The sequence below is a fragment of the Narcine bancroftii genome, chromosome 14 (genome assembly GCF_036971445.1).
Source record: "Narcine bancroftii isolate sNarBan1 chromosome 14, sNarBan1.hap1, whole genome shotgun sequence".
NCBI classification, from domain to species: Eukaryota; Metazoa; Chordata; class Chondrichthyes; order Torpediniformes; family Narcinidae; genus Narcine; species Narcine bancroftii.
In genome coordinates this window covers 821711-836790 of record NC_091482.1, presented here as the reverse complement: position 1 = coordinate 836790, position 15080 = coordinate 821711, and the positions used below count along the sequence as shown (strand labels likewise).

At 46.5% G+C, this 15080-nt stretch overlaps 1 protein-coding gene across 13 annotated transcripts in view; it reads right to left on the bottom strand.

Annotated features, from left to right (window-relative positions):
* Positions 1-15080, bottom strand: part of ncor1 (nuclear receptor corepressor 1) — a 260519-nt gene that overhangs the window by 23278 nt on the left and 222161 nt on the right. For 12 of the 13 annotated variants that reach the window (XM_069911235.1, XM_069911241.1, XM_069911238.1 and 9 more), the window contains 2 exons: positions 14510-14659; positions 13677-13751 (listed from right to left, as the gene is read on the bottom strand). In XM_069911235.1, the coding sequence (XP_069767336.1) occupies positions 13677-13751; positions 14510-14659 (225 nt within the window). The remainder of the gene's footprint in view (positions 1-13676; positions 13752-14509; positions 14660-15080) is intronic. The other variant, XM_069911245.1, reaches the window with a different exon arrangement.

Genomic DNA, 15080 nt, shown 5'->3' with positions numbered 1-15080 from the left:
TGGTCAGAACACTTCCAATCTCTTTTCAGTACCAACCGCTCAGTCCAAGATTCCGCCCTGCTCCAGCTCCCTCAACAGCCCCTAAGGCTAGAGCTGGATGAGGTTCCCACCCTGGATGAGACATATAAGGCAATCGAACAACTGAAAAGTGGCAAAGCAGCAGGTATGGATGGAATCCCCCCAGAAGTCTGGAAGGCTGGCGGCAAAACTCTGCATGCCAAACTGCATGAGTTTTTCAAGCTTTGTTGGGACCAAGGTAAACTGCCTCAGGATCTTCGTGATGCCACCATCATCACCCTGTACAAAAACAAAGGCGAGAAATCAGACTGCTCAAACTACAGGGGAATCACGTTGCTCTCCATTGCAGGCAAAATCTTCGCTAGGATTCTACTAAATAGAATAATACCTAGTGTCGCTGAGAATATTCTCCCAGAATCACAGTGCGGCTTTCGCGCAAACAGAGGAACCACTGACATGGTCTTTGCCCTCAGACAGCTCCAAGAAAAGTGCAGAGAACAAAACAAAGGACTCTACATCACCTTTGTTGACCTCACCAAAGCCTTCGACACCGTGAGCAGGAAAGGGCTTTGGCAAATACTAGAGCGCATCGGATGTCCCCCAAAGTTCCTCGACATGATTATCCAACTGCACGAAAACCAACAAGGTCGGGTCAGATACAGCAATGAGCTCTCTGAACCCTTCTCCATTAACAATGGCGTGAAGCAAGGCTGTGTTCTCGCACCAACCCTCTTTTCAATCTTCTTCAGCATGATGCTGAACCAAGCCATGAAAGACCCCAACAATGAAGACGCTGTTTACATCCGGTACCGCACGGATGGCAGTCTCTTCAATCTGAGGCGCCTGCAAGCTCACACCAAGACACAAGAGAAACTTGTCCGTGAACTACTCTTTGCAGATGATGCCGCTTTAGTTGCCCATTCAGAGCCAGCTCTTCAGCGCTTGACGTCCTGCTTTGCGGAAACTGCCAAAATGTTTGGCCTGGAAGTCAGCCTGAAGAAAACTGAGGTCCTCCATCAGCCAGCTCCCCACCATGACTACCAGCCCCCCCACATCTCCATCGGGCACACAAAACTCAAAACGGTCAACCAGTTTACCTATCTCGGCTGCACCATTTCATCAGATGCAAGGATCGACAATGAGATAGACAACAGACTCGCCAAGGCAAATAGCGCCTTTGGAAGACTACACAAAAGAGTCTGGAAAAACAACCAACTGAAAAACCTCACAAAGATAAGCGTATACAGAGCCGTTGTCATACCCACACTCCTGTTCGGCTCCGAATCATGGGTCCTCTACCGGCACCACCTACGGCTCCTAGAACGCTTCCACCAGCGTTGTCTCCGCTCCATCCTCAACATCCATTGGAGTGCTCACACCCCTAACGTCGAGGTACTCGAGATGGCAGAGGTCGACAGCATCGAGTCCACGCTGCTGAAGATCCAGCTGCGCTGGATGGGTCACGTCTCCAGAATGGAGGACCATCGCCTTCCCAAGATCGTATTATATGGCGAGCTCTCCACTGGCCACCGTGACAGAGGTGCACCAAAGAAAAGGTACAAGGACTGCCTAAAGAAATCTCTTGGTGCCTGCCACATTGACCACCGCCAGTGGGCTGATAACGCCTCAAACCGTGCATCTTGGCGCCTCACAGTTTGGCGGGCAGCAGCCTCCTTTGAAGAAGACCGCAGAGCCCACCTCACTGACAAAAGGCAAAGGAGGAAAAACCCAACACCCAACCCCAACCAACCAATTTTCCCTTGCAACCGCTGCAATCGTGTCTGCCTGTCCCGCATCGGACTGGTCAGCCACAAACGAGCCTGCAGCTGACGTGGACTTTTTTACCCCCTCCATAAATCTTCGTCCGCGAAGCCAAGCCAAAGAAAAGAAGAAAAAAGAGAAAGGCACAACACTGTTACCACATCAATGATTGGCAATGGGGTTTGAATCCCGTGCTGTCTGTAAGGAATTGGCATGTTCTCCCTGTGTCTATGTGGGTTTTTCCCCTGGGGCTCTGGTTTCCTTCCACTGTTCGAAAGGTTAATTGGGTGTAATTGGTGGCATGGGCTTATGGACTGAAATGGCCGGATACAGTACTGTATGTCTAAATGTTACATTTCAATCAGTAGTATGTTATTAGAAGATACTCTAAGAGACCTGTATATGAATACTAGAAGTTAAATAGAAAGGGACTGATTCAATATAGTCAACGTGGCTTTGTGCATGCTAAGTCTTAATCTTAGAGATTTTCAAGAGACTACCAAAGAAGTTGATGAAGGTAAAGGTTCTATTATTGTCATGTAACACTACATTTAGAATGTTACATGTTTGAAATTCTTTAACTTTGTCTATCATAAGGCAGAGAGTCGCCACTTTGTCCAGCACCCCTCACAGAAACCTACAGCACCTGGTGATCCTGGACGATTTCCCCTCCAAGTACTGACCAGGCCAGAGTCTGTTTAGCTTCCAAGATCAGATAATCTCATGTGTATTCAGGTTATTAGGCTTCCGTCTATGGATGATTTCCACATTGCCTTTGACAAGGTCCCACATGGTGGTTGATCAAGCAAGTTCAGTCACTCGTCATTCAGGATGAAGTAGCAAATGAGGCCTGTGACTAGTAGTGTGCCTGAAGGATAGGTACTGGGTCCTTTGTTCTTTGTCATCCATATCAAGATCTTAAATTGAATAAATTGGATCAGTAAATTTGCAGATGACATTAAGATTGGAAGCATAGTGGATGGTGAGGAAGGGTTTTAAAGCTTCCAACAAAATCTAGACTGGCTGTGAAATAGGCAGCACAGATGGCGTAGTAGTTAGCGGAATGCCTTTTCAGCGTCATCGATTGGAACCTGGGTTTGAATCCCACGCCGTCTGTAAGGAATTTGTACATTCTCCCCACTTCTGCGTGGTTTTCCCTGGTGGCTCTGGTTTCTCCCCACCATTCAAATGTACCAGGGCGTAGGTTAATTGGGTGTAAATTGGGCGGCATGGGCTCATAAGCTGAAATGGTCTGTTATCGAGTTGTAGGTCTAAAGTAAAAACAAATAGCAGATGGAATTTGATGCGGACCAACTTTGGAAGGACAAACCAGGGTAGGATACGCATAGTAAATAGTCGGGCACTGCAGAGTGCGGGAGTACTGAGGGATCTTGGAATACAGATGCATAATTCCTTGAGGGGCAATACACGTAGATAGAGTCAAAAGAGAGCTTTTGGACATCTGGCCTTCAAAATCAAAGCACTAAGTACAGGAGTTTGGATGTTATGTTGAATTTGGAGAAGACATTGGTGAAACAGGGAGGTTACCCTGCAACTGTACAGGGTACTGGTAAGGCTGCACCTTGACGAATACTGCATATAGTTTCAGTCTCCTTACTTGTGGAATGACAGTCTGGCTTCGGAGTGACGCAGAGAAAATTTGCCAGGTTGATTCTTAAATGAGGGAAGATTGAGTAAACGAGACTATACTCACTGGAATTCAGAAGAAAGAAAGTGGATCTCATAGAAACATAAAATTATGAAAGGGATAAATTAGAGTCAGAAAAATTGTTTCCACTGGTAGATGAGACTGGAAGTAATGAACATAGCCTCAAGATCCAGGGGTGCAGATTTAGGACAGAGAAGAGAATGGATTCCTGCAATTCCCACAAAGAAGTGAATCTGTGGAATTTGCTGTCAAAGGAAGCAGTAGAAGCTGCCTAATCAAATATATTCAAGACACAGTTAAATATATTTTGATATCTTAGGGCTAGGGGAAAAGACTGACAGGTGGAGCAGAATCTACAGTCAGATTAGCCATGATCTTATTAAATAGCGTGGAAGGCTCGACAGGTTGACTTGCAACAGCTTTAGAGTTGAGAATAACTGTGCTGAGGAATTGGAAATGAACAGATTACAATCATCTGCAAACATTCTAATGTCTGGCATATGATTAACTGTGACATGGACTAGTCAAAGTCAGGGTCACTGTTCTGCAGAAAATAAACAAACTCAATATGTACAGCAAGATCGGAAGTGACCTTCAACCCAATGCAAAGGCAAGATAACTACCTTCTTCAGCACCAACAAGACCAACCATCCTCTCTTCACATTCAAAGGCAAGACAACTACCTTCTTCAGCACCAACAAGATCAACCATCCTCCCTTCACATTCAAAGGCAAGACAACTACCATCTTCAACACCAACAAGACCAACCATCCTCTCTTCACATTCAAAGGCAAGACAACTACCTTCTTCAGCACCAACAAGACCAACCATCCTCTCTTCACATTCAAAGGCAAGACAACTACCTTCTTCAACACCAACAAGACCAACCATCCTCTCTTCACATTCAAAGGCATTACCAATGCAGAATTAACAATTTATGGACAGTATTTGAGTGAGCAAATCATTCAAAGACAGATGTAAGAAATTACAAACAAAAATTTTCAGCATCTCAGAATCAGAATTTATTGTCATGAACAAGTCACGAAATTCGTTGTTTTGCAGCAGCGTCACGGAGCGAACGTTCATATAAACCACTTAATAACAAAAGGTGCATGAAAAATAAGGTTCATTGATTATTCAGGAATCTGAGGGTAGCTGCAGATTTTTTTGGTTTTCCAAAGCTTAATAACAGGAACGAAGGAAATGCAATGACATTAAACAAATATTTGTATAATTTTTAGAGTAAAGGTTACTAAATCATACAAAGAAGTGAGCAGGCTGTGAGCTCATTAAGCACAATTGATTTACTTTCAAGTTCGCGTTGCACCACTTAAGGCTGTCCAGAGCCTGCCCCTCACAGACCAGAACTCGTGTGTACGCATACTTCCAGTCTGGACAGGAAGAGAAGGACCCGTGATGCCATCTTTACCATGGCTGACCGCGTGTGACAAATGGGGCCGGTTCACTACTGCAATTATGTGTGCTGTGACACAGCACCCCCCCCCCCCCACCCCAAGAACCAGCACTGGTGGTCTCACTGCGGATCGTGGGTGAGGTCTGCTGCTTTGGTGACCAATTTCTACTACAGGCGGCAGGATCGTTTACTGGCTCTGACAAGTGTGCTGGTTTGAGGCGGTCCAGGGTGAAAAGATCCTCTCTGTCAAGTGTGAAAGTTGATGCATTTCTCTGGAGCACCTTGTAGGGTCCCTCATTGGGATGCTGGAGGGGTGTCCTGTGTCCACCCCTGCAAACAAACACATAATTGCAGGTGTCTAAACCTGCAGGGTAAATTGGAGGGGGGTGGCAGTGTGGTGATGGTGCAAGTGATCCCAATTTGTCTCACTGCCAGGGTCTTGCCCTGGTGATGAAGGGAGGAATTGGCCTGAGACTGCAAGGGATTCACCGTAGACCAACTCTGCTGAGGAGGTCTTGAGGTCATCCATCAGTGCTGTGCGGATGCCGAGGAGAATTCATGGGAGTTCGTCCACCCAATTTGGCCTCTCGAGCTGTGCCATTTGGGCCGATTTGAGGTGCAATGAAAACGCTCAACTAGTCCGTTGGACTGGGGATGGTAGGCAGTGGTGGGGAGTAGCTGGGTGCTCAGGAGTTTGGAGAGTTTGTTCCAAAGCACAAGACCCAGGTGGAGAGAAAAGCTCTGGCGCAAGTGTCAATGGTGGCATCCAGGAAGGGGACAGCCTGTGGCCATGGGGTGAATCCGTCCATTATCGTGAGCAGGTAGCGTGACCCTTGGGAAACTGACAAAGGGTCCACTCTATCGAGGTGGACATGCTGGAACCTACGAGTCAGTGAGTCAAACTGTTGGGGGAGGGTTTTCTCCCATTCGCTAACTTTCTTTTGCAACCCGTGCCAGATGAAGCGGGATTAAATCAACTGTACCACCATTCGGATAGAGGGATGGGAAAGGCCTTGTAGAGTATTGAAAACAGTTCATCGTCACTGGGCAGGGACAATGCAGAGTAAATTCGCGCTATTGGTGTCCAGTGGGAAGCCTCAGAGTTGCAGACTCGTGATCAATGTTCTGAAACTGTGCATTTTGGGATCGTCTGGCTGAGCTCAAGCCAGGTCGATAGCTGATGCCTCGTGACAGGGCGTGAGCAGCCGGCCTGGAGAATGCATCGGCAACAATGTTCTTTTTGCCCAAGAGGTGGCGGATGGAGGTAGTGAATTCCAAGATGCAAGACAAGTGCTCCTGCTGGCGGGTGGACCAGGGGTCGGAGGATTTGGAGAACGCCAACGTCAATGGCTTGTGGTCAGTGTAGACCGCCCCTCCAAGAAGTAGCAGAAATGGTGGACGGCCAGGTAGAGGGCTAGCAGCTCTCTGACAAATGAATGGAACTTCAGTTCAGGCGCTTGTAGGTGACAGCTGAAAAAGGTGAGGGGCCTCCAGGTGTTGGTCACAAGCTGTTCCACTGCCCACTGCTGTGTTGAATGTGTCAACAGTGAGGGCTGTGGGAACATCCTTGCATGGGTGTCAAGCATCGTTGTGGCAGCCAGGGCCTCTGGTTTTCTGGAATGTGGCCTGTCAGTCCGATCAAGGTCTTTCTTGGAGTTTGACATTAATGCAGAGTGGGTACATGATTCTGGCAGCTGCATTCAATTGCCAATGAATTCTTCCAGTCCCTTCAGAGTCATTGGTCTGACAAACTGTCATATAACTTTCACCTTGTTGGGTAAAGGAGTGGCACCGTCCTTCGTGATTCTGTGGTTCAAGAAGTTGATTTCCTCGAGGCCGAATGGGCACTTAGCCAGGTTGATGGTGAGGCTGAACTCAGGTAGTCGGTCGAAAAGCTGGCGAAGATGGCGAAGATGTGCGATGTGTTCCTCAAGAGTCTTGCTCGCGACCAGAATATTGTCCAGGCAGATGAAAAGGAAAGGCAAGTCTTTGTCGACCGCATCCATGAGGTGCTAGAAGGTCAGGGTTGCGTTTTTCAGGCTGAATGGCATGCGAATAAATTCAAAAAAGACGAAATGGGTGATGACAGCGGTCTTCTGGACATCATCTGGATGAACAGGGATCTGATGGTATCCCCGGATGAGGTTGACCTTAGAGAAGAAGTGTGTGTTGTGGAGGTTTGCTGCGATGTCGTGGATGTGAGGGATTGGGTAGTTGTCTGATGTCGTCACGTCGTTGAAGCACCTGTAGTCTCCACAGGGACTCCAGCTGCTTTTGGACTTGGGCACCAAGTGGAGGGGAGAGGCCCATGGGCTGTCGGACCGGCAGACGATACCGACATTTTCCATGCACTTAAACTCTTCCTCAGTGAGGTTGAGCTTGTCACGAGATAGATGTCGGGCTTAAGATTGCACTGGTGGGCCAGTGGTTGCTATGTGGTGCTGTACGCCGTGCTTCGGCATCAGTGAACTGGGACGCAGGATGGAGAGAGAGCTGGCAAGGAGTTGGCTGTATTGGCTGTACAAAGTCTCCAAAGAGATGGGCTGGGTGGCTGTCTCGTTGGACGTGCCAAGGAGTACTGTCTGAAAAGTCTCTGAGTGGACCAGTCGTTTTCCCTGGATGTCTACCAATAGACAGTGTGCCCGCAGGAAATCTGCGCCTAAGAGTGGCTTGTCCACAGATGCCAGTGTGAATGACCAAATGAAAGTGGTTTCACCGAAATGTACAGGGATACGCCTCTTGCCGAATGTTTTAATGATGGTGTTGTTGGCTGAGTGCAGGGTGGGGCCGTGAGCGACATAAGGGAATGACATTTATCTCCACACCCGTGTCCACAAGGAATCTGTGGCCTGAGATCCTGTCTCAGATATGGAGTAGGCCATTTGGCTGGCCCCGTCGTTTCCCTGAAACGAGCATGGCTGACAACACCTGCACGTTCCTGTGCACCACCTTAGAAGCCCCATTTTGGGTCAGGCTTTTCATTTTGCGGTGGGGATGTTCCTGCTCACGTGTTGGACTGGCTTTGGGCATTGGCTTGGGTGATGGCCTTGTAATGCGGTTGACCGTGCCTGCAGGCTCATGTTTGGAGCAGTAAAGAACGTCTGCTCATGCTGCGACCCTATGTGGTCGGTGAAGTCCGTGTTGGCCAGTAGCAGTTTAACGTCTTTGAGCATTTGCTGGAGGAACACCTGCATGAATGACTGTCCCTCTGCCAAGGAGAGCATCTCGTCCATGAGAGCGGACCGTATCCTATCCCCTCGGCCATCCATGTGAAGCAGCCTGGCGGCTCTTTCACGTCGTGATAGCCCATGTGGCACCTGGATGAGGTCATTGAGTTGTGAGGCGGCTACCTGGTCTAGCGACCTGACGACAGAAATATTTTGTCAAGTCTGAGGAAACATGTTTGATCTGGAACTGGGCCTCCGCTTGGCCAAACCAAGTGCGGGGCCTGTCCATCCAGAATGTAGGCAGCTTTAATGCAACGGCACTTACAGCTGTGGGGTCTATGGTAACGAGTCTTTAGAACTTGGAGACTCATCGGGGTCACCAGTGTAGTGGGTTGTGCGCGAGCGCAGCCAGAAGAACTGAGCCAGCAGGCTGAGAGTTCGATAAGCACAACTGATTTACTTTGAAGTTCGCACTTCAGCCTTTAAGGCCGCCCAGAGCCCGCCCCTTACATAATGGAACTCGCGTCACGCTGACGTAAGCACGCATGTGTACTTTCAGTCTGCACAGGAGGAGAAGGACCCACAATGCCATCTTTGGCGCAGCTGCCCCACTGACCACACATGACAAGTGTGGCCGGTTCACCACTGCAATTATGTGTGGCGCCACAACTAAATCATACCAAAGTATTGGGGAATAAGGAGGTGGGAGTAAGGGAAGAACCTTCGTCATCATGGTGGGATAAATACCAACTGGTATGACCAAAGGCTGACAAATCTCCAGCAAGAGTGAGAGAAACCAGAATTACACTGATATTCAAGAAAGGAGAAAAAACTATCGGTCAGTTAGCCTATGAGTCAATTGGGTGTTACTGGGTGGCATCGGCTCGTGGGCCAAAAGGACCTGCTACCATGCTGCATATCTAAATTTAAAATTAAATTAGGCATTGGGAAAAAGCTAGAATCCATTACTGAGGACGCAGTAGCAGACGTTGAAGATCGGAATATGATTAACATATTTAACTCTGTTATGAATGAAGATGATGTTTGACAGGCAGGATAAAGGGAAGTCCTTAGATTTCTAAAAGACATTCAGTTCAATGCCATCTGAAAGGTTATTTGCCAAGATATTGACTCGCACGTTGAGAATTATTTTCCAGAACTCGATAGACTCAGGATCAGTACCCATGGATTGGAGGGTAGCTAATGTTACCCCACTTTTTAAAAAGGGGGATAGAGAAAAAGCGGGGAATTATAGGCCAGTGAGCCTTACATCAGTAGTGGGCAAAATGATGGAATCCATTATTAAGGATGTAATAGCGGAGCATATGACTAGTAGAGAAGGGATCGGACGGAGTCAACATGGATTTACAAAAGGTAAATCGTGCTTGACAAATCGATTGGAATTCTTTGAGATGGTGACAGGTAAAATAGATGGGGGAGAGCCAGTGGATGTGGTGTACCTGGACTTCCAAAAGGCCTTCGATAAGGTCCCGCATAAACGACTGGCTTCCAAAATCAAGGCTCATGGGATTGGGGGCAAAGTATTGATGTGGATTGAGAACTGGCTGGCAGGTAGAAGACAGAGAGTTGGGATAAATGGCTCGTTTTCTGAGTGGCAGGCGGTGACCAGTGGGGTGCCACAGGGATCTGTACTGGGACCCCAGCTGTTCACAATTTACATTAATAATCTGGATGAAGGGATTGGAGGTAATATCTCCAAATTTGCAGATGACACTAAGCTAGGAGGGGGTCAGGAAGCTCCAGTGTGATTTGGATAAATTGAGGGACTGGGCAGATCCATGGCAAATGCACTACAATGTGGATAAATGTGAGGTTATCCACTTTGGTAATTCAAACTGGAGGGCAGATTACTATTTGAATGGCAATAGATTAAGAGATGGGGAAGTGCAGAGAGACCTAGGGGTACTTGTACACCAGTCTCTGAAGGCGAGCATGCAGGTACAGCAGGCGGTTCAAAAGGCAAATGGTATGTTGCCCTTCATGTCAAGAGGGTTTGAGTATAGGAACAAGGATACCTTACTGCAGCTGTACAGGGCCTTGGTGAGACCCCACCTGGAGTATTGTGTGCAGTTTTGGTCACCTTATCTAAGGAAGGATGTTCTTGCAATGGAGGGAGTGCAGAGGCGATTCACCGGGCTGAAACCTGGAATGGCAGGAATGACTTAGGAGGAAAGATTGCGCAAATTAGGATTGTACTCGTTGGAGTTTAGAAGATTGAGACGGGATCTCATAGAGACCTATAAAATTCTGGCAGGACTGGACAGAATGGATGCAGATGGGATGTTTCCAGTGATGGGAAAATCCAGAACCCGGGGCCATGGTTTGAGGATAATAGGCAAACCATTTAGGACCGAGATGAGGAGGAATTTCTTTACCCAGAGGGTGGTGAATCTGTGGAATTCATTGCCACAGAGGGCAGTAGAGGCAGGTTCATTGAACATATTTAAGAGGGAATTAGATCTATTTCTTCAGTATAAGGGTATTAAAGGTTACGGAGAGAAGGCGGGGACGGGGTACTGAACTTTAAGATCAGCCATGATCTCGTTGAATGGCGGAGCAGGCTCGAAGGATCGAATGACCTACTCCTGCTCCTATCTTCTATGTTTCTATGAGAACTATATTGGAGGATTGTTGAAATTCAGATGCATGAAGACCCTTGTCTTGGTGCCAGGCAATCCATGTCAGGAGTGGAATCTGCAGTGTGAGGGGAGGTAAGCAGAGCGAGGAAGGAAGGGCTCCCATGGCCTAGTATATGAGCGCCCGTGGATGCTTGATATGCAGGAAAGCTGTGCTTTGATTAGTCAGCATGCCAGGAGTAGCTGAGGGTTTAAGCTAGTGAGACAGGTGGAACTCAGATTGACAGTGCCACAGGTGGGGAGGTGGAGTCAGCTGGAGAAGTTGTAACAGGAAACGCCAATATGGTTCATTATAAAGTGCCTCGCAGGGAAGATGAGCAAGCTGAGCACTTGAATATTGATACTGCTGTAATCTTGGAAACATGTTTGAGGGAAGGGCAGAACTGGAAGCTCAACGTTCCTTGCTATAGAAGTTTCAGGCACGACAGAGGAATGTGCAGAAGAGAGAGGGTGGGTGCACACTGCGTTCAGGGAGAAGATTACAGCAGTTCTCAGGGAGGAGGTCCAAGGAATATTGGCCACTAAGGCTAGAATTTAGGAATAAGAAAGTGAAGATCACTTTGCTGGGATTATTCTATCAGCCTCCCAATAAAAGCCATGGAGTTATCGTCGTGAACTCTGATCTGAACATATTCAAAGTTAATGACCAAGTTCCCATGGACCAATGCTTTCTCTGGGTCAATCTCAGAGAACAAGTCACTACCATAATGTCTTTGCAGTGTGTAGGATTTACAAGTTAGACTCCAACACCACATCAAGGCTTCAAAACATCACTCAAACTCATAATCCCTACCATTTGGAAAAATGGGGGCAGCTGATGCAGATTTTCCCTCCAAGACACACCCCTTCAGAGATATACTGGGTAATAAATGCTGGTATTGACAGTGATATCCTCAGCCTGAATTAAAGTGGAGCTTTACATGAAGAGTGGAAACATGAGCAAGTAGTAGTTAATTAGCTCTCTAAAACTGCCCTGTCATTCAGTAACACCCCAGCTGGTGAGACAACCTTGGATTCAACATCACTCTCATGTTCTCTCCCACAACTTTGCAATTCAAAAGCCTGCCAATCTCTCGCTTGGATCTATTCAGTGATCCTCACTCCACAGCTCTTCAGGGTTAAGTAGTCCAGAGAAAATTCCTTCTCATCTCTAAAAATCCTCATTAGGGGAAGTCATCCTCTCAGCATTTATCCTGTCAATACCCCTCAACATATAATACCCCTAATTCTTCATTCCAGTGAGTGTCAGGAAGAAACCCAGTGAACCTCCTCTGCACAGCTTCCAGTACAAGCATATGCTTTTTTAAATAAGGAAACTGAACTTGCCTCATGCTCCTGGTGTGGTTTCAATAGCACCCTGTACAGTTCCATCCAATTGCACATTATTTCTCACAATGAAGGTGAACCATTTGCTCGAATGAGTGTGTAGTTGCAGTCAATCCTTTGTGCTTCTCGTACATGGTCCATTGGTACAATATTTTGTAGTTGCACTCTATTTAAAATAATAATTTGCCTTTTTGATTCTTCCCTTACACTAAAGGACAGGCTCTCATTATCAGCCTTGTACTCGATCTACATGCTACATGATATACTGGAGAAAGGGTACAGTGAAGGTTCAATGGATTAAAGCGAGCCATCAACTGTTAACCAAGGCATGAATTCTTTCAGTTTCAGCAACTGTTTCAGCCCTTGTGCCACCATGATGCCAAATTACACTCATTTCACCTGACTCTGCATTATCCAATCTCTCCATTTCTTTCACTTTCAGGTGCTGAAGAGTTCTTAAGTGTCATATCTTCTCTGACAGCACGTTCCAGGAATCTGCCCCTCATGCCATTTAAAAGACTTAGATTAGCTGAGAGTTGGGGAAGGGTTAACTGATAGTGAAATAAATTTATATAGGTCAACATAACCTTTTGGGCCAAAGGGGCCAGACAGTGCTAAAAACTTGCCATTCGCATCTCCTTCAAACTTTCCCTCTCTCACCTTAAAGCCATGCCCTCTAGTATTTGACGTTTCCACCCTGTCAAAAATATGACTGTCTATCCATGGCTCTCATTGTTTTTTAAACTTCTTTCAGGTCACGCCTCAGCCTCTGACACTCCACAGAAAACAACCCAAGTTTGTCCAACCTCTCCTTGTAGCTCATATCCTCTAATCCGGGCAACACCCTGGCAAATCTCCTCTACATCCTCTCTGAAGACCACATCTTTCCAGTAATGCAGCAAGTAGAACTCCACACAATACTTCAAATGTGACCTAACAACTGCAACATGACTCCCTGACTTTTATACCCCCAGTGTGCTGATTGCTGAGGCAAGCACACCTTTAATACCTTCATAGATGATCTAATAAAGATATTCAAATTGGTGCAGTACACAGAAGTGCTGGAGAAACACAGCAGGTCACACAACATCCACAGGAAGAAAAAGAGAGTCAATGTTTCGGGCCTGAGGTGTTCATCAGGTAAATTAATTAAATTTATTGATACACATAAACTATTTCTCCAAATCTTAACAAGCCTGGTGTTTGAAGAGCCAGGCCTGATACTCTGACACTGGATGACAAAGGTTTGTGTGACAGAAATGGGCTCTCGCAGCTGAGCCCTTGTCTGTTGACACTTCTCATCCCTGCTGCATCCAACACGATGAAGAAATTCAGTTGCCTGGAATACAATTCTGCCAGCGACAGGAAATGCTGCAAGCCCGACATTCCTGCTGCAACTTGCTTGCAATGACTTCAGAAACTAACCACCATGCAACAGTCTTTTTATTTTCATGCCACTATTGTTTCTAGATATTAGGAAGGTCAAAAAATAATGAGATGGAAGTACTTCCTTGTCCAAAAGTGGTTTAATTTAGCCCTCTTCGCAAGGAATGCGAGTGCAGAGGATGGAAATCCTATCACCTTGGTAAAACTACCTTCACACACATTAAAGCTTGACTGCAGAAAATATTAGTTCACACCCGGGAGGTTTAAGCAGTCAGTACCTTGCAGAAGAATCTGGGGCACGACCTCTTCGCACAAGCAACGGCATCGGAAGCCATTCATTACTTGGGGGTAGCCTGCGGGAGGGCAAAGGTGAGAGGTCAAACTAATGCACAGGAGTAACTGTGCAGAACTGGACACCAGCAACATTCAAAAGGCTTCAGTCAAGTTTGCTTTTTCTCTAGAGTTTATCATTTATACATTGCTTTGACCTTTACCCTCAGAGGAGTCAAGTTGATTCTATAACCAGCACCAAACGTGTAAATACAGAACCCACTGCAGCTCAGTCTCATGGGTATTGCCTCTCCTATGTTTCTACAACTTCCCCAAAATCTACCTTGCTTCACCAACAAAGGTTGTTGTTTAACTCTACCATCAACAGAAATAAGCTGATGCAGTGAACTGGAAAACTTCAGCTAAGTTGAGTGCAGACAGGAAGGAAGACTGTGGCAGAACCTAACAGTGGAAAAAGCAAGCGAAGACAGAAAAACTACGTGCAGAAAATATGAAAAAAACTCTAGGAATTCCACAACATTAATAGGCAACCTTAGAGGGACAGTGAATTGACAGATACAGGTATATAAAAACACAAGTGCGGATATAGGGATTCGAAGATAGATGAAAATGCAACAAATTCAAAATTGTCAAAGCCTTCTAACTAAAATGTTAAGTTTGCTATTCAATATCACAATCTAAATTTGACCAGTCCATTAGAATAAAATGATCGCCAATTAAAATTCACATTTAAATCCCATGACAAACAGCAGCTGGAAAAGGTGTGCATGGGAAAAGGATCAGGAAGCCTGGAAGGCCTACTCTTCACACTCACACCTACCTCTGTTCAGTGGGCTCTGCTTCCCTTTCCCTTCGCTGAGGAGGCTGTACTACACTCTCCTGCTTCTCTAGGGTGGCAGGGGCCTGGGGTGGAGAGATAGGCTCATAAGGTTCTGATGAAACGTGGCTTCGTTCTGGGGATTTCCCAGGCCTGTGTGTGATAAGGAAAAGATCCCCATTAGTCTTATCAGACTCAGTGGTATCTCCAACCCAAAGCCACAGAAGCAAAGAGGAAAACTGTCCCTTGCCCCTGCCGGCATGGTTCTGCATAACAGAAAGGTTCAGGCGACTCCTGACCCTTATGTTTCACAGGCATTCCCCTTCAACATCATTCTATTGATAAAACTCCAATTACCCTCACTTCATACTGTCTGCAAAGGGAAAGAGGAAAGGCCACCAGGAAAGCAGCCAATTAGTTCACTAATTTTGTGCATTAACTGGCATTGAAGCCTGTGCAAGAATCTGGAGCTCTGAAGGTGTCCAAAATCAGCAAAGAAACAGTGATTTGCAGATCATTGAAAAAACCTCTCACGGTGCAACCATGAGCTGGAATTTAAGGTTGTCTAGTTTTT